The following is a 19,685-nucleotide window of genomic DNA, read 5'->3' on the forward strand; positions in this document are numbered from 1 at the left end:
GAAATTATTTTTTCAATAAATACAAGTCAAATTTTTATTAATTTAAAATATTTAAGTATTTCTGTAAAAAAAAAAATAATAACTTAAACCAAGAGAAAAATACCAAGAAAAAACAAAAGAGATCCCAAACATAAAATTTATTCCGAGGTTCTAAATGATGGTAGAAATAATCCATCCCATTACCCCATCAGTGAAATAGTCAAAACCAAGAGGAAATGACATTTTTTAATATTTAAAGTAGTTTTAATAATTAAATACTATTATTTCTAATTAAAATATGCATTTAACTCAAGTTTCACTTATTTTAAATATTAAAAAAAAATTAATTGAAGTTTTAATGCCTTCTCGAATTGATTTTCTATCCAAAGTGCAATATTATTGTTTAAAGATCCTAGTACCCATAACTGTAACTGCTATAGAAATTATCAACATGTGAACAGATAGTTGTTTACAGTCGAGATGAATACAACAATGATATTACCAATATATTATTCTCGAGGCGAGCAGCTGTTGTTTGGACTAGGGCTACTCAATATCTACTCATCAAACTTGGGGTTTTCTTCATTGATTTACTTGTAAATTGAACAACGTCCATCGTTTGTTTGACATTGCACAGCTTATTTTTGTTTACTTGTTACAAATAGTTCTCATTACGGGGCTTTCCTGTACATTTTAATGGTATTTGTTTTATGAAATCAATAACAAAATAGATTTATTCTTGAAAAAGAAATCCTGACTACGGTTTGTTTTATAGGGAAAACAGGTGTGATTGGGGATAAAATTTGTTGGTATGACCAATAATAGACAGCGCCTGAACAATGAATGAATGAAACATGCTCTCCCAATGGAAGCGGGGGGGTCACTAAATGCAAGAGGAAAACCACCTTCCCTGCATTCTCCAGTGTGCGTCTGATTCACGGTTTTAGATCTAGGAAACCAAAGAACGATTTCGTATCTGTCCCACAGTTTTTAAACTCCAAGTTGTGAATGCATTGAATGTATGTAGCTGCTTGTCTGATTGCACGGTGTTGTTATGTGGACAAACAGACAACATAACTGTAGATTGAAAGGGGGCAGCACATACTAAGTGTAGTAATTTCATCCTGCCCCCCTTATGTCATATGATCTCAGAGAAGAATATCGAAGATTATTAAGGAGAGATGAACACAGGGACGCAGTTGGGTTGCAGATGGAATCAGAATGTATGTTTGTGGGGCTTCTTTTGGCGATGCTCAGAGCCTTTTCCAATCAGAACTGATAAAGCTTAATACTTTGACACATTCTGCAACGCACTCAAATCTATATAAAACTAGTTTTCAGAGGGCAACAGTCATGCCGGATTACAAGCTTTATCAGGACGGCGAATCGGAATTTGTTGAGGTCGATCCGAGCGGTCGCTATGGTCGGGTAAGCGAAATATTTACTTGCCCTCTATATACAACTATAAATTTCTTTTGTGTGGGTAATATTATCGTACAGATCTGATTTCACCGGCATATTTGTTGTGTGCAGTACAATGATGTGCTTGGGAAGGGGGCTTCTAAAACAGTGTAAATGTTTACCCTAAATATCTATCATGTTTTATGAAGTCAAATATATTTGAAGTTTGGGCTTGCGTTTATTGTTTGTAAGCTGGGCGACTTGAATATGGGGACTTGATTTGGCACTGGCATTGGCATTGGTTGATTTATGTATGCAGTTACAGAGCTTTTGATGAAAGAGATGGGATTGAAGTGGCTTGGAACCAAGTGAAAATAAAGGATGTACTACAGGCCCCTGAGGATCTGGAGAGGCTCTATTCCGAAGTTCATCTTCTCAAGACTGTGAATCACAAGAACATAATCAAATTCTATTCTTCATGGGTGGATACAAAGAACATGAATATCAATTTCGTAACCGAGATGTTCACTTCTGGATCTCTCAGACAGTAAGTAATTTCGCTTTATAGGAACTTGTTTTAGTCTATACAATACCGAGATTTTTATTATTTTATTGTGCTCTGTTTTGCATTCAGATTCAGGCAGAAGCACAAAAGGGTAGACATTAGGGCTGTGAAAAATTGGTCTCGTCAGATCTTGAGAGGGCTTCTGTACTTGCACAGCCATGACCCTCCCATTATACACAGAGATTTGAAGTGTGACAACATATTTATCAATGGAAACCAGGGTGAAGTTAAGATTGGAGACCTGGGTCTGGCTGCAATCCTTCGCAAATCTCCTTCTGCTCACAGCATTATAGGTAATTTTATTGTTGTCAATGTGGGACGCTCATTATAGATTAAACAGAGTTGTTCAATCTTTTGATTAAGAACTCATATGCGCAACTACGAATTTGAATGTTCTGTCCTATTTCCTGAAAGCCTTATTTTGGCCTTTTGGTTTAGGGCACTATATCCTTTAGTGCTTAGTTAGGAAAATCAATCTGAATTTTGAAACCTTTTTTGCAGGGACCCCTGAATTCATGGCTCCTGAGCTGTATGATGAAGAATACAATGAGTTGGTCGATATCTATGCATTTGGGATGTGTCTTCTGGAAATGCTCACTTTTGAGTATCCTTATAGCGAATGTTCTAATCCTGCTCAAATCTACAAGAAAGTGACCTCTGTAAGTCCTTTGTTGGATCTATAATTGCTAAACAGCCTTATCATATCAAGTTTTTATCTTGAAGACTTTTACGGTTTATTCAAGGAATTTGGGATTGACTTTTAGTTCTTCAATCGATTCCAGGGCAAGAAACCGGCGTGTCTGTACAAAGTGAAGGATCCTGAAGTGAGACAATTTGTGGAGAAATGTTTGGCCACTGTTTCCAGGAGGCTTCCTGCAAGGGAGCTCTTGATGGATCCATTTCTTCAGGAGCATGGCTTACAACATTCCTTTTCAAACATAGACGTCCATAGAGATGACGTGGATGAACTAGGGTCTTTCTTGAGGGAGATGCACATTAATTCGTCTCAAAATGCTGATAATGTGACGCACAACAATTTGCACATTGCACGCCATGCCAAGGAGAATGGAATTGCCGGACACCATGAGACCATAAAACACAACAAAGTTGTACCTTTGCCTGCATGCTTCAAAGAGGATGATTTGTCTCATGATATGGATTTTACCGTCAAAGGCAAGAAGAGGGACGATGACACCATTTTCTTACGACTACGAATAGCAGACAAAGAAGGTAATTGTTGGGATTATACAGCAAAAAATGGTTTAATTTCCAGTGTCTGAGGTGTAGTCTTATCAGTATATTGAAGTGTTATGCTATTAAAAGTTCTTCTATCAAACAAACCCTAACCCTTATCTTCAAATCTCCCCTTATGCTTTGCAGGTCGTATTCGCAATATCTATTTTCCATTTAATGTGCAAGGAGATACAGCCATGAGTGTGGCCAGTGAAATGGTTGCCGAGCTTGACCTTGCCGATCAAGACGTTACAAAAATTGCAGATATGATTGACGAAGAGATTTTGGCTTTGGTACCCAATTGGAAGGCAGGGACAGCGATAACGGATTATCAACCATGCATGGAGTATTGCCAATGTAACGCCAAAACAACTGAAGATTGCTCCGAGAGTTACACTGATTGTTTTTCTACCATTTCATCTGACAGTTCTTTGTTGGAATATCTGAGGTCTCACTACTTGGTTGAGAACATGCCCGGAATGTTGCCTTGTTGCACTCAAGTTGAATGTCCGGCTATGCATGGTCGCTTTGAAGAAGTCACATTTCAGGTTGACGGAACTGGTCTTTCTTCATATGCAACAGAAGAGATTCCCACAATATCCAGTGAGTCGTCAGATGTTCTTCATCTCTATTCCCATGACTGGTCTGCTGGTGAGGATCCAACTTCACCTGAATCTCAAGTCTCACATGGTTCGGCACCTCCCATCTCTGAGGAATATCAGTCTTGTCAAGTTTCCTCTGTTGATTATAACACAGAGTTGTCTGGTTCAGAAAAGACAACATATGCAGAGGATCTGGATAAAGCTTGGAGGCATGGATTGTCCGAGGGGTCAACTCCTGTAACTGAATGTGGTTCTCCTATTTCGCTGAGCAAGCAACAATCGTTATCATCAATTGATCCTCTATCAGATGAAGATATTGATTCGATCAACAAAGAGCTTAGAATTTTGGCAGTAGAACATGAGAGGGAATTAAAGGAACTGCAGATAAAACATGAAAATGCCATCTTAGAAGTTACTAATAGATGGAAAAACAAAAAAGCTCTCGGATCATACACTAGTAGGAGGAGCAAAATCAGTGGTGGAGTAAATAGTCAGGAATGTCAAATGAAGATGAATGGTAGCCAAGAACAATGGGAAGAAGACTATGCAATACAACACACAACAGCATGTGATAAAGAATTTGGACATGCAAAACAACACGAGCCAGGCAATGGAGGAACAAGATATTCAAAAAGATCCAACCCAAAAATATCAAATAATACTTCAGCGATTTGCTCAGACATTTCAGTTTCCAGAGGAACTACATTAAATTCTTATCCAGCGCTCATGCGTTCTCCTCTGCATATGCACTCTTCTCCTCCAAAGCCAACCAAAAGAAATCTGGGGCCATCTAAAAGGCTAATGAAAATGCATTCTTTTAGTGAAGTTGATAGTCAGTTGCACATGTATTCTCGTTCCCCAGAAATTGGTACGTTGAAAGGCAAGAAACCAATTACAGCATGTAAAGCAGAGAAGCATGACAATACAAAACATTGCTACGGAGGTTCAAAACAGATGCCATCAATACCTCGGTCATCTTCCAGGGATTTCAGAGAAGGAAGAAGTAGACAGTAACCTCAATGTTTGAAAGTATTATATGTAACATAAATTTATTGTCCTTAGACTAGATTCAATGTTGCAAAAAGACTAATTATTGTATAGATTATTGTTGCCTTGTGGATGAAGTTATCATTCGTAGCAATGCCAGGGAAGGTTTTCCAGAAAATATTCCTTGATCTCAGCACTTGTATGTTTCAGAATTTTGTCAGGAAAGATGGCAACTTGAAACAATATGGTAACCAAAGAAAAACATTCTCATCTGCTTCCAGTAGGAGGTGATGCAATTGCCAAGGGAAATACACTATCAAGATGTATTTGAGAGTTCATCTCTATTCAGATGATGCAACTTGGATGGACTGTACATTATAATATCAGTAACACACTTCCTGGCTGGAGACAACTGAACTTCCTTGTCAGATTTCCCAATCAACTGAGAAATTATAAATTGAAGGGATTTTAAATTATATGTATGGAATTTTGCTTAATGCTAACCATGGATCAAAGATTTGAGTTGAGATAATATGCTCTACTGAGCTATAGGATTTTGTATCCGACATTGAGAAAATAAAGATTGTAAGTGCACTTCATTTCTTGTAAAAAGATGATAGTGTCTGTGGCATCTCTGTGTCTTGCACAAAGACACTGATGATACTATGTAATTCCATTTAGCCTATAAAGAGAATTGGTATTGGTTAGCTTATTCAGGATTGTTTATCCTAATCTTTGTAACTAAGTCAAAGACAATGTTCTACCTTCACTTTTATAATGGACAACTATGAAACCTGATTCAATTTTTTAAATTTTCTGCCACCTCTATATTGAAGATAGACTTTTCTGAAACCCTTTTTTAAATTGGAAAATAAGCACTCTGTTCTCGGGACTGTAGGGCCACAAAAAATATTCACTTGTTCACAAACAGACTTGAACATCAGGTTTCTCCCTAGCGACTGAAATCCATTTTACCACCACGCCACTCTTTTATGGACAATGCAAAGGACAGAAATGCTGCTAGTTGACGACCTATCAATTTTTCAAGCTGGGGTAGATGTGAATCATATTGTTGATTTTAGTGCTTCTGGGTAATAGAAACAGAGAGATGGAAAAATAATTACTTCCGGAACCATTGTGTTTTGTCTCACTGATGTGCAGATCTATCAAAACTGGTATAAAGAAGCTTAGTATAGTATAATGCATCTTTTTGTTTCAAAATGTGACTGTGAAGTTGTACTTCAAAATGGAATAAAAATATTTGAATATGGAAGCAGGTGGATAAGTCATATAAAAAAATAGCATATTATGATGCATTGTTAAGATACTTTTAGTTCCTTTGAAGGTCCAGTGCTATCAAATTGGTCTCATACTAAGTTTGGAGGGATACTTGTACCAGAGAAGATTAAATAGATTATTGGTTGTATCAAGAGATCTTTACCCCATTCAAGGAAGGAAAAAGGCCACTCCCTCTCCAAATGAGGAGAAATGTAACTCACGGTTCCAAAGATCTCCCAACAAAAGAGCTTCTTTTGCCAATCATTACCCAGAAAAGAGGGCAAATTGCCACCAAGCTGCACGCAGGTTCAATGGATTGTCCAAGAAGGTTGTGCAGCCAGAATCCCCTCATCTAGTGGGAACCTATAGCTATAACTACTATATGTAGAGAGCGCCTCGCAGACCAAATTATTTGAGGGCGTCACAAACGTGTGACGGAGTACCTACAAAGAGGCCCGTGGCTATACAGCCACGAAAATGCACTTCCTTTACATTGCTTTGTCAAACTTTTAAAAAAAAATTCTAAGTCCTCTCCTTCGTAAGAAAGTGCATTTTCGTGGCTGTATAGACGTTGCCGTCTAAGTCTGAACCTTGATAGACACACTAATACCAACACTTAGCAAGAGATCTTATCCTTCAGTGTAGAAACAACTTAGCAAGAGATCTTATCCTCCAGTGCAGAAACATTTTATAATAATTCATTAAGGTGCTTGCTCTAGTGATGTGTAGATCCTTAAATATGTCTTAAGAAAGTTGAGATGGTTGGATGGATCTTTACACAATATTTTGCGTGGAAGCAGGTTTCTGTTTCACATTTGTGAATAAATATTTAACAAATGATGATGTACAAATAGTCTTTTAATTTCTGTAAAATTCAGTTCTCTTTGAAAGGAAGTCTAAGTGTGGAAATGCTTCCAAATACTAAATCTAATAGGAGAGATGATGCTGAAATTTATCTCACAAAACTTTAAACTATTGCAAGCTAAATAAACACATACAGAAAATGAATTATACACATAAAAATCAGATATCCGTGGGAGACCCTTTCGTGAAAATCCCACCACTCCAAAGCTAGGCCCAATTGTATTATCAACAATAAAGTTACAATACAATCTCCAAAGCTACAACTCTCCAAGAGTAATCAATTGTGATATCTAAGTCTAGAATAATTTTGGCAACATAACAACACTCTTCAAACAATTCTCTCTATCACATAATTTTCTACAACAAAACTTTGTACTTGTAGAGTTTTCGGACAAGAGGAAATGATTTCTAAAGCGTCTCCATTCAATGCATCTACAAGTTATTGTAAAAACTTCCTTTATGCACAAGGCTTACCTTAAAAACAAAGCAAAGAGAATAAACAAGAGAAAAAAGGAAACTTCTTGTTAAGTCCATCCTTGTGGAAGATATAGTCTTCATTTAGCATCTTTTTAAAGAAGAACAAATAAAACAACAAATCACGATTAGGTTGAGTCACCTTATCCCAACAATCTCCCACTTGACGAAGACCTTACAAGAGTTATTGTATCACAACATAGGCCCCAAGGCCAATAGAACCAACACACCATATGAACTTCTCAGCGATCATTGGGTTATTCAATGCATCCGCAACATTCTCCAAAGTCACGATCTTTTCCAACTTCACATTTCCATCTTCCACCATATCACGAACAATACAATATTTTATATCAATATGCATTGTTCTAGTATGGAAAGTAGCATTTTCTTTGCTAAATAGATAGCACTCTAGCTATCACAACAGATTGTAATGTGTCTAGCATCAAAACCAATATCTAAACACAATCTCTTAAGGAAAATGGCCTCTTTAGAAACATGAGAAGCTTCCATATACTCTAGTTCCATAGTGGACTAAGCAACTGCATCATGTCGCTTACTCATCCAACTAATTGCACCACCAAACATCATGAAAACATGTCCACTGTTGGATCTTCTGCTGTCAATGTCACCTACCCAATCTGAATCCACATATCCATGAATGCAACCAGAATGTCGAGATATAGTAGGATTACCATGAAAACATAAGCAATGCTCATATGTGCCCCTCAAATATCTTAACACTCTCTTAACTGCATCCCAATGCACCCTTCTAGGATAGCCATATATTGAGTACAGACTCCCACTGTTTGGGCAATGTATGGCCTCTTACAAACTATGGCATAAATCAAGTTGCCAATGACACTCGCATAAGGTACTCAAGACATGTCCATCTTCGTAGGATATTTTAGACAATCCTCCTTGGGAAGCTTTGTTCCATGCAACATTGGAACAACTAATTGCCTACAAGCTGTCATGTTGAATTTCTCCAACACAGAGTTAACATACTTCCTCTAGCTCATCCAAAACTTTTTGCTAGCTCCATCACTAATGATCTCAATCCCGAGAATATATCTAGCTGCACCTAGATCTTTCATTTCAAACCATGTTGTCAACTAAGACTTCAAATCTAAAATAATTCTTTTACCATTCGCAATAAATAACATATCATCCACATACAGGGCTATGATAAGAATGTAACCATATTCATATTCTTAATATGCACAATGGTCAGATTTAGATCTCAGGAATCTTGAGGACAACACGTAGGTGCCAAACTTTTGATACCACATTCTAGAAGATTGTTTCAAACCATTTAGAGATTTCTTCAACTTACAAACAAGATTTTCCTTACCTTTCTCAACGAAATGCTTTGGTTGTGACATATAAATTCCCTCCTCCAAATCACCATGAAAGAACGATGCCTTCACATCCATTTTCTCAACTTCAAAATCATAAGTTGTTGCAAGTGATAACAAAAACTGAATGGATGTCGGCTTTGATACAAGAGAGAATATTTTACCATAATCAATTCCCTCCACATGTGGATCCCCTTCACAACCAATTGTGCCTTAAACTTCTCAACACTACCATTTGGACCCACTTTCTTTTTGAATGCGCATTTACATCCAACAGGTTTTTGCCCTTCGAGTAAACATACCAAATCCCATGTAGCATTTTTCTTCAATGTTACCATCTCTTCATTCATGGCTTCCATCTAGGAATATGCATCATTCATATCCATAGCCTCTCTAACAATCCTAGGCTCATCAGAGTTGGCAATCAAAGCAAATATGCAACTGAAATCCAACCAAACCTCTCAAGTGAATAACCAAATCTATCAAGCCAATGTCTATGACGAGTAGACCTCCTCAAAGTATGAGGTTTAGGTTCTTGCTTTTCTTCATAACTTCAAAGCTTCTTAGGCTCTCCTCATTATCAAGTCCATTAGTAGCTCATAGTTCTTCTTCCTTCGAGGTAGTAGGAATATGTACTACTTCCTTTTAATGCTTCTCTCTTCCTTCTCTGGCGACAAATCAACTGTGAAAGGTTTCAGCTCACTGAATATCACACTTCTATTGTAGAGCACCTTCTCTGCAATTGGATCCCAAAGCTTGTAACCTTTCACACCGACACCATAGCTAATGAAGATATATTTAATTTCCTTGTTTTCAAACTTTGATCTTTTCTGAACACATTATGAACCCTACTATCTGGTGGTAACTCAATCTCATAGGCCACCTCTCCAACTTGCCTGACTACTTTGTAAGGTCCATAGAAATGAATCTTGAGCTTCTCAACTCCTCCCCGTTTAAGGTTGTGCTATCTATAAGGTTGTAGACAAAGGAGAACCATGTCACCCACCTCAAATTCTCTCTACCCTGTGTCGATCAGTGTACATCTTATGTTGATTCTAAGCATGATGCAAGTTCTCCTTGAGAGATCTCATGATATCTTGGTTGTCCTACAACCAATCCTATGCCAAGGGAACTTTGATGTCACTGAAAGCCAAATTAACAAAAGACAATGCCTTGTAGCCATAAAGAGCTCTGAAGGGGGTCATGTCAATGGACATGTGGTGTGTAGTATTATAACAATATTCGCCCAAATACAACCAACACACCCATGCCTTCTACTGTCCTAACACATGTTGGGTGGTCGTTATGCATGAGGTCAATGATAGGAATCCATTGCGCAATTCCTCTCTTGAAAAGCTAATCTTTTGGGGATCAACTCCAAGGTTCAGTATTTGTCTTGTGACGTACCAAAATCTGCTCAGTTGAACATAAATGTGATTGTTTACGAGGAGGCCTTTGTTGGTTCTATTATGATCTCAGAATGAAGTAAAATATGTTCAGTGTCTCAAAATAACACATAAAAGAACAATGTTTTTGTATTTTCTTTCTAGTTTTTTAATGAATGCAATCTAACAATGCAACTAAAATGAGTTCCTATTCTAGCAATGGGTTAGCAAAGAAAATAACGAAATTGAAAGCAAATAACATGAAATTGAAATCCTAAACAGACATAAGCTACAGAAATCAACAGGCTACGAGTTAAGCTTTCGAATGAATCGGTAGGAAACCAATGAAAACAAGAATAGTGCTTCCTAGAATCCATTGATGCAATTGTCGGTGAGAAACTTTAACAATCATATGATATTTCACCTTTCATCAAATCACAAGTCCACAAAAAGTGCACTCATGCAAGATGAAAAGTTATGCAGTCACAATTCAATGATCTCTTCTCAAGCTCATTACGTCAGTGGAATTCATAAATCTATAGCAAACACCAAAACTAAAAGATTTCACAACCATAAACAATGCAATAAGCCTTTGGCTCAATCAAAATTCCATGAACAAAATTCACAAAAATATGACACATTCAGGAAAGAATCACTACACTCCAAATGCGAGCACCAAAAGAATAATTTTATTGCATAATAATGGCGGCCCTTGTTACATATTACAATGGGGTATTTATAAGAAATTCTCTCCTCAATTTGTGTTGAGAGTGAGAGATATCTTCATGCAATAAAATGCTTTTAAAACATTAAAACAAACTAAATATATACAGACTAACAATTAATCTGGTGCTTAGAGGGACTCCATCCATATTTTATTCATTAATTGGATGCATGAGCCCTTTACATGTCAAAAAAAAGAAAATATGAGAGAGAAAGTAGGAGGAAGCCTTCAGTCAAAGTAGGAGTCTCTAGAGGTGCCAAAAATAGAAGTTGGTCCTTTACTAGGCATGTGTCGAAGTTAAACTATCGCCAGAATGTGTTCCCGTTGCATGGAAAACACTATTTTTGGAACAAGTAGTTAATTGTTGGCACACCTCTGAATTGCAAAGCTATGGAGCTATGTACCTATGCACCTGCAAAGCTGCGGACCTTGACAGGATAAAAAATCTTTGAAATTCTGGCATCTGGGTTTTGTTCTTCTTCATCCCAAAGCTATGTTTGAATGTTTGCCCTTGAATTTCTCTATCATCTTAGTAATCTTAGCCACATCCGAAAAATCTAAAGCCTCATATATATCTTTTACCTTCTGTCTGTAATTGTCTACCTCAATCCGAGTATCAGCAAAATCCTCGAGTTTGGTATCTAATTCTAACTAGGCTTCTTCTGTCCTGAAGGCTTGTTGGATGTCCTCATCATCAACAACCTCCACAAAAATCTTCCTAAAATTTTCCACTACTGTCTTTACAAGTAACAACTTTTCTCGTTCCTCATCTTCAAAAATATCCAAGCATGCATCACTGTAATGTCCCTCTGCTTTCAAAATTTTCTCTTGGGCTTGGTCCTTGAGCTGATGAATCTCCTCATGTAATGTTTCCATTACTTTATTGCTATCCACTATTTTCTCTATCCAATCATCAATCATATCTAATTCTTCTCCGATATATACACTAGTCAAAATCTAGAATCTTTGGCCCTCTATGGCTTGTATAGTCTGCAAATCCTTTCTCCAAGCATGTACCTCATCCATGATATTGAAGTCCTACTTAAAAATTGCTACAATCTTATTCACGTTCTCCTATGTAGCATGCAGTAACTTCAAATTCCCTATGATGACTACAACACCTTTCTCCTCAAAAATTTCTCACCACTCCTGATAAGCCTTCAAAAATGGATCAAGTTGCACACCTCCCCCTTCTCTAAGTATGGTATTTAGAGTTTTCTCAAGGTGCTTAGGATCAAGAGGACTAACAACTTCGGCCAGATATCCCTTTAAGATCTCAACATGCCTTCAAAGTGCTTAGAGTTCAACCTCCTCTTGTTCCATGTACTTGAAGACCTCTTTGACTCCCATAGTCATCATTTGTTGGGTTGAATCCCATGTAGGCCTTCCCAACATAACATCCTTCAATTCATAATCTTTCAGGCTAAGGCCTTCCGCATCTGTGCCTTTAAGAGGGAGAGCCACTTGTGCAAATGAATCTTGAGTCCGTATGGTGGTGATAAATGCCAATGGAGTTGCCTCGTGTGATGGAGACTCAAGTTTATTTAGGATCTTTGCAATGTCACAAATGTCTCCCTTTGAAGCATGGAATTGAGGCTTAGTACTCATTATTTCCTTTCAGATCCATCTAGGGATGTGTCCTACTGAAGACCTGACTCTTGATGACAAAGGGGTGTGTTCTGCAACCTCCTTCCCTTTGTTGCCCCTGCTTGGAGTTGTCTCCTATTGGGAGGGTTCTTCTTATGTAGCCTCAGTCTCTGTAGATCCTGTAGCTTGCACCTCAGTGTCTTGGGAAAGTGGTTGAGAATATTCCACCATTTTTCCCTCTGACACTTCACCAGTCACCATTTTTTCTGGTTGCTCCTCTGATGAAGGCTCCTTCTAAACTTGCTCTTCCTCTGAACTCTGAGGTGGAGGGGTCACCGAGCCCTGTTCTATCACTATAACTTGTGGTGGAGATGGAGGAGTAAGATCAGGACCTCTGTATCTAGTAGCATTTGCATCCAGTCTTCCTGTTGAGTTTCACCTATAGGGGTGTCCTTGATCTTATCCCCAATCAACTCTATACCTATGAGCATGAAATCAAAATCTGACATTGAGAAAACATCATCACCCTCTTCACTTTGCTCATCCACCCACTATTTTACTTCATCTTCTGAAGAAGAGAGCTCTAAGTGTTCTGCTTGAGTGGATGGTGGGGTACCCATGGCACTCTTTCTCCTTTGTAATTTTATGGCTCTTGCTAGCTGAGTTCTTCCCTGTAAGGGCACTTGTTTCTCCTCCTCTTTTGATTCTTCTTTTTCCTCCTCTTCATCTCCTTCCGGAATACTATCATAAATAGATGGATTAGGCACTAATCTTCTACTAATCCTTTTCCTTTTCTTCATCTGAATCTTAATTCTTTTCTTTTTTTTCTTGGAGGTAGAAGGAGAAGTTGGCTCATCTTTCACAGGAGGAATGGAGACTTGTGGAATCTCTCCCTCTCTTGGTTGGCTAGACACAACGGGAGCCAACTGCAATTCATCCTGTACTTGGGTAGCTCTAGTATCTTGGGACCCTTGTGGACTATGTTCTTGCTGTTGGGGAGGCGCCTGTTCTATCTGAATCCTCTAAGGAGAGGTCCTCTTTCTTTTATTATTTCCCTTCCTTTCAGGAGGGTGATAATATCCAACTGGGCGATCAAGCTGGTACATTGTTTCTAGCCTAATAGGAGACTAAGTTGCGAAGGTAGGAATTGTTACTTTCTTTCCTCTACCTCTATCTAGGCAAGCATATGCATGGAAGATTATAGTATCAGGAATTGGATCAAGTGGAAAAGGTTTCTTGATCCAATCCTTCATCATTTTGATAACATGTCTTGCTCGATGATTAATATCATCTACCTCCTCCCTGTCAACCTTAGCATTCATAATTGGTCTTTCACCAATTTTGTTTATGTTGAATAGGGGGTCTGATAACTCCTTAGAATCCTGTTGCTTTATCTCCTTTGGGATGTTCAACTAGAGAGCCTTTTCTACTAGATACAAAGTCATCCTACAATAGTCCCTAATGCAGACATCGTAGTCATTCGTGGCATTCATCCAGTGATCTTCAACATCCTCATGATGAAAGTCCTTTCTTGCCAGACTTTCCACTCTCCCAACATTATCAAAATTGGGCCAGGGAGAGTTGTATTCTTCAAGGGGATAATTCTCCCACTTCCACTTGAATGATGGAATATTCTACTTCTGCTTCACCTGGTATGGTCCAATGACCAATGAACATGCCCAACAAGGCCTTCGTTGTCTCTTTATCTTCTCATAGGAAAACTCAATTTGTTGGGAAATCTCCAATAGCACTAGTTTGTCACTTGGGTATCTCCAAAGCTTCTTAGGATTGATGGAGGCACCAGCTACCCAAAGATATGTGAATGTATTGAACTAGATGAAGTAAGCTCCAAGAGCAGTGATTTGTGCTTTGGCTTCATTAGATAACCTCTTCCCATAGTCTCCCTGAATGAATTGAATGATTGGAAAAATGAATGTGTCATTCACAATTTTGTATTCCTTGCTCTGCGTTGAGAGTTTCTCCTTCACCAGTTGGGGGTAGACTATGTATGGCTAGACATTGGGATCCTACATACTACCTCTCTTGTACAAATCGAGATAGTTTTTTACCCTTGCTGCAAGCATGTACACCATATAAGAAGTCATGTAAAACCTCTTCTTGTCTTTTACTATCCTTAGTTGTTCACACAAGTTTTCACTTAGTGTGGCAGCCCAATCTAATGGTATCTTTGCTTGTCTGATGGTCTCAATGAAGTTGACCATGAAAGTGCTGAGGTGGCTAGCTACGGGTAAGCCCATATCTCTGCTCAGGAGAATGATGGAATAACTGATATCCTCCTTCATGTATCCTCTGGTCATATCCACTTTTCCTATTATCTTTCCCCTCGAAAGCTTCTTGATGAGATAAGAAGATTGTACGATGTCTAACGCCTCCTGTTGGTGCTCCCTGTACCATCTCTCAACTACTTCATATGATAGCCTAATGAATTGATTTGCTCTCGGAAGATGGAAGACCCTCTCAATGTTGTCGAGTCGTAGATCCAAAACCACCTCTCCGGTGACACTCTTGACTACTCTTTCATCAGGGACAAAATGTTGTGACATGGTCATGATTAATTCAGCCGATTATACTGACACAGGGTGAAATGCTAAATTTACCAATCTGGAATAGATCAATGTGGATACCAAGGTTGATCTCTTTGTTGGTTTGTTGCAAATTCTAAGGAATTCTCCTAGATCTATGTGCCCCAAATCAGTATCTTTGATTTTTGTGTAATCATCATGGAATCTTGACTTTGAAGGTACACCTTGGAATTTGAAGACTATAGGTTTGGATGTTACTCTGGACATGGATGCCATTTAATCACCTGCACATTGTGAGAAAAAACGTTTATTAGTCCAAAGATAAAACATAAAAATTATGAATTGAAAAAAGCATAAAAGAAAAAAAAAGTCCAATTTAGGTATTTTTTACTTTTTATTTTTTTCATTCTATCCCTTTTTTTTTTAGAATTTTATTATTATTATTTTTTGGCTTTTCGAATTTTTTAAAAATAAATGTTATAATTTTTAATTTTCTTTTGAAATTTTAAAACAATAAAAAAAAAAGTGTGTGAGCGCGTCATGGTTGTGAGAGATGTGCCACGGGTGCGATGATTGTGAAGGGTGCAATCTAGGGTTTGCATGGAGTGTGGGCACAAGGCATTGTGTGCGCTTGAGGCGCTAAGGGCGCCCTAGTGTAAAGTGCTAACATGGGTAGAGCACATTAGTAGCACTGTGGGCGCCAAGGGTGCCACGCGCAATGCACCGTGAGCATGAGTGTTGTTGGCACTACAGGCACCGAGGGCACCATGGGCATGAGTGTTGTTGGTACTACGAGAACCGTGTGTAATGTGCTGCAGGCATGTGTGTTGAGCATCATGGTGGTAGTGAATACCTTGCGTGGGAGTCAGAAGAACGCCAAACTTGATGCGAAAATGAAAATAATGAAGTGTGAAGTGTTGGGGGGGTTTATAACCCCCCCCACGCGCACTAGGCTGGGTGTGCGACATGCCTCAGTGCACATGTCAGTGCGTGGTGCACACTCCACCCGTGCATGTGCTTATGCACAAATTGATTGATTTATTTATTTTTTAATTTTTTTAAAAAAAATTTTAAATTAAATTTAAAAAAAAAAATTTAAATTTAATTTTTTTCTATATTTTCCCAATTTTCAATTTTTTTGTGTTTTTTCAAATTTTCTATTTTTTTTTGTTTTTTCAAATTTTCTATGACTCTAATACTCTTAACTCTAACAATTTTTTCTTGACTCTTGAACTGTGAGTCTGGGAGTTGGAAAAAAAGTAGGGGGTCCCCATTCCTAGTGAGGAATGGAGCATGTGTTGTGAATACCACAACAACACATAGTTGTGCAAATACCCCTCCACCCACTTACTAACTACCTCGATTTGTCCATCTGTGCGAGGATGGTAGCTAGTGTTGGAGGTCAACTTTGTGCCTACTAGCTTGAAAAGTTCTTGCCAAAAGGAACTCATGAACCTGTTGTCCATGTCACTCACTATGGTCTTGGGGAGACTATGAAGTCTAAATATCTCTCTGAAAAATAACTTGACTACTTGTGAAGCTGTGAAGTTCTCGACAATAGGAAAGAAGTGGGCATACTTAGTCAACTTGTCCACCACAACATAAATGTAGTCCTTCCCCTAGACTCAAAGAAGACCTGTAATGAAGTCTGTTGGGACTCAAAATTGCCTTGCCAATTTGAGTACCATTCCAAGGTTTTGAGCCTTATGAGCGCATTTAATGCATGTGTACTCGACTATCCTTGTGAGGCCTAACAGGTGTTTAATGTTTCTAACACCTTGCATTCAGTATGTTCATGCGTCTTATGAAGATAAACTATCTTTCTGAGTCATTCTGTGAAGTTTTATTTTGAGCAATGTTCATTTTTGCATTTTTGCCTGTGTTAAACAATGACAAGAAGCCTAGTTTGCATCCGAATATCTCACACCTAGTAATGTTTCATGACTCATCACTTTGGTAATGTTTAGTACACATATTAGAGAACCTATGTTTTAGATTTCAAGTCATTTCAATATGTTTTGGCTAGGTTTTGAATCCCTCAAAGTCGGTTGTTTATTGTTGTCATGCTTATGCAAATTGTTTAGAATTCTGGAAGGCCCTATTTGACTAGTTTTAATTTTGACCCAGTTGACCAAAATGAAAAATTTCCTTTTGCATTACATTTTAGAGGTTAGAAACTTGTTATGTTTCAGATTTGGGCTTATGACGAATCTATTTGACTTGTTTTCAAACATGATTCCAAATGCAAATTGTAAAGTTTTACTGGTGTCAAAGTGCAGATTGATCGGTACCCCTATTCAGGATGTCATAACTTTGAATCTATGATAGATGAGATCAAATGGTTTGTACAAATGTGTTGTTCTCTAAAATATCTTTAAGTGGGCCAGTTTGCAAGTATTGACTAATTTGTCTGCACACTTTCCTAGGTCCATTTCGTTTGTGAAAATCACTTTTCTACCAATGTTCCCAGTTTTGTAAATCCAAGTAGCCCAATTTGACCGCTTTCCAAATGCATCTAGTTATTCTTCATGAGCCCAAATCCTAGATTTATATTCTCCTTGTGACAATGAATGAATTCTCCAATTTTTGTAGCCCCAAGTGTTAGTTTGACCTATCTTTGAAGCCAAAATCAAATGTGATTTATTATTTTCTAACATGTTTTCTTCTAGGCAGTTCTAAGAAGGAAACTTTGACAATCAATATCTTTTGACTGAGTGATCGTTACAAGGTGAGATCTAATAGGGTAATAGATTGTTGAACAAAGAATCAACATGTTTGATTTCAAAGCCCAGTCATGTGTTTTGGTTAGTTTTTAAGGTTAGTCAGAGGACCTCTTGGCAGAAAAATTGCAATTGGCAAGAAAGGGTGAAATGAGTTTTAAAATGTTCAATCAACAATCGATTTTTTGTTTCAAATCACTGTCAATGAGTTCAAGAAGGTCAGCTTGAGTTTAGGTGTTTAAGTTCAAATTATTTTTTCTCCCGACTATTTATGCCAGACTGATAAGAGATTGAGGAGATAGAAGATGTTTTCAAAGAGGGGATTGGTGATGTTTTAAATTTTTGTATGTTTTAAAAAGATACACTTAACATCGTGACGTCTTTGGATGCTTGGTCATTAACAAGTGTAAGTACAAAATTGGACAAATAGAAGTGTAAAGACATGCATACCAACATTTGGAGGGGAGACATTTCTTTTAATGATTGCAAGGGTCAATGTTAATTGATATGCAAGAGAAAATCAAAGTCTAAAGAATATTATTGGATTGAGTCACCTTTTTCTGGAACTACCAGATGCATTCTTGGCCATCTCTAATATGTTTGTTGTATGAGGTTTTTGTATGGTTTCGAGTAAATGCCTTGAAATGTTCAATGTGATACCTTCCTCGACTTTCCAAGCAACCAGCTCATGAGGTAGGGCATTTATCTCTAGAATCCACCGAGTTCAACAAACTTTGACTAGTGTTATCTTTATGCACGCCGAGGAGGAATGAATACCCTCATCCAACAAAGTAGAAACGATGATCAATCTGCATCCAAAACATGGATATGTCATCTCATGAATACAATGATTTCCAAATGGTGAGTTCAAGCCAACGAAAGAAAGAAATATATGAGTTGTTTGAGATAATGGCTATGAAAACATTAGTATTGCATGTGACTTGTTTGACCAAATGTGTTTCCATCAAATAAAAGAAGATTACAATGTGAATTGAGCTGCATACACTATCAACCAAGGACTATAGTCATGCGAGGGAGAAGAATCAAATACAAAGCAACTCCACACAAAGAAGAATCAAACATTGGAGCAAAGCATGTGAGGGAGGCATCATATCAAGAATGATAAAAGGCATAAACCAAGTTTGAAACCACCATTGTAGAAATGAAACAAGTTTGGAAGGATGAAGAGTAGAATGTGGCATTTTCCATTGCATGTATCCCATTTTATTGATGACAATCTAGTGAATGTGTCTTGAGCTATACATTACCCCATGAAATATTACTTGCCCTCTCATTATGACTATGAGGGAAGGTAATAGTAGTACTGCCATCTTTGTTCTGAGCTTGTGCGAGAAGTGATGAGTGATGCTTTGTGTGAATGACATCTTGAGTAACCATAAATGTTTTAGTTTCTCCAATTGGGCCACTACCTCCTAAAACCACGCCTTCAACTTTTGACCCATTTTCCTCCAATTGGTAGAGCTTACATTACAAGCAAGGCATTTTTTGATGCATGGAGGACATGTAATAGCATTAGCTCTCAAACCCATAGGGATCTCCTATGTATGACTATGGTCCTAAATTTCCTCCCAATGGTGATTTTGGTATGATGGAGTGACTATAAATATTGCCTCTGTCTTAGTTTGATCTGCGACAAATAGCCAGACAAGTTCAGACATTTCATTTTCCTGAACTCTCCAATTTGTGGAAGAGTGGAATGGCATGGTGAAACTATGATGGTTGTGGTCCAAGTGCTCCAATTTGTGGAGGAGTTGGAATACCCTTTTTCTAACCTCACTCTAGTGAATTTTATATTCAAAGAGATCAAAGGGTGAAAGGGAAATCAAAACCATTAGCCCACATTCACTGGGAAATGTTATTTTGTGATGGTTATAACTTCAAGCACACTAATGTAATATGTCTAAAGCTCTACGCTTTATGAAAAATAAGACAAGCTCGCAGTGAACCCCAGTTGGTCAGATTGT

At 37.9% G+C, this 19,685-nt stretch overlaps 1 protein-coding gene across 1 annotated transcript; it reads left to right on the forward strand.

Annotated features, from left to right (window-relative positions):
• Window positions 1-510: 510 nt before the first annotated feature.
• On the forward strand, window positions 511-5,479 carry LOC149564225 (putative serine/threonine-protein kinase WNK9). Its single transcript, XM_089827295.1, has 8 exons — window positions 511-575; window positions 755-1,407; window positions 1,513-1,550; window positions 1,700-1,927; window positions 2,015-2,238; window positions 2,447-2,604; window positions 2,728-3,175; window positions 3,326-5,479. The coding sequence occupies exons 2-8, from the start codon at window positions 1,201-1,203 to the stop codon at window positions 4,792-4,794; spliced, it is 2,772 nt and encodes a 923-aa protein (XP_089683421.1). The 5' UTR covers window positions 511-575; window positions 755-1,200; the 3' UTR covers window positions 4,795-5,479.
• Window positions 5,480-19,685: the final 14,206 nt, after the last annotated feature.

The sequence above is a fragment of the Cupressus sempervirens genome, chromosome 4 (assembly GCF_028749045.1).
Source record: "Cupressus sempervirens isolate cs-2001-9-10 chromosome 4, ASM2874904v1, whole genome shotgun sequence".
Classification (NCBI taxonomy): domain Eukaryota; kingdom Viridiplantae; phylum Streptophyta; class Pinopsida; order Cupressales; family Cupressaceae; genus Cupressus; species Cupressus sempervirens.

What these genes read in the sequence shown, in the direction of transcription:
- LOC149564225 (XM_089827295.1), top strand. Translation starts at nt 1,201, where the DNA reads ATGTATGTTTGTGGGGCTTCTTTTGGCGATGCTCAGAGCCTTTTCCAA. An exon ending in ACTTCTGGATCTCTCAGACA is followed by an intron (nt 1,928 to 2,014) that starts GTAAGTAATTTC and finishes TTTTGCATTCAG; the next exon opens with ATTCAGGCAGAAGCACAAAA. An exon ending in ACGAATAGCAGACAAAGAAG is followed by an intron (nt 3,176 to 3,325) that starts GTAATTGTTGGG and finishes TATGCTTTGCAG; the next exon opens with GTCGTATTCGCAATATCTAT.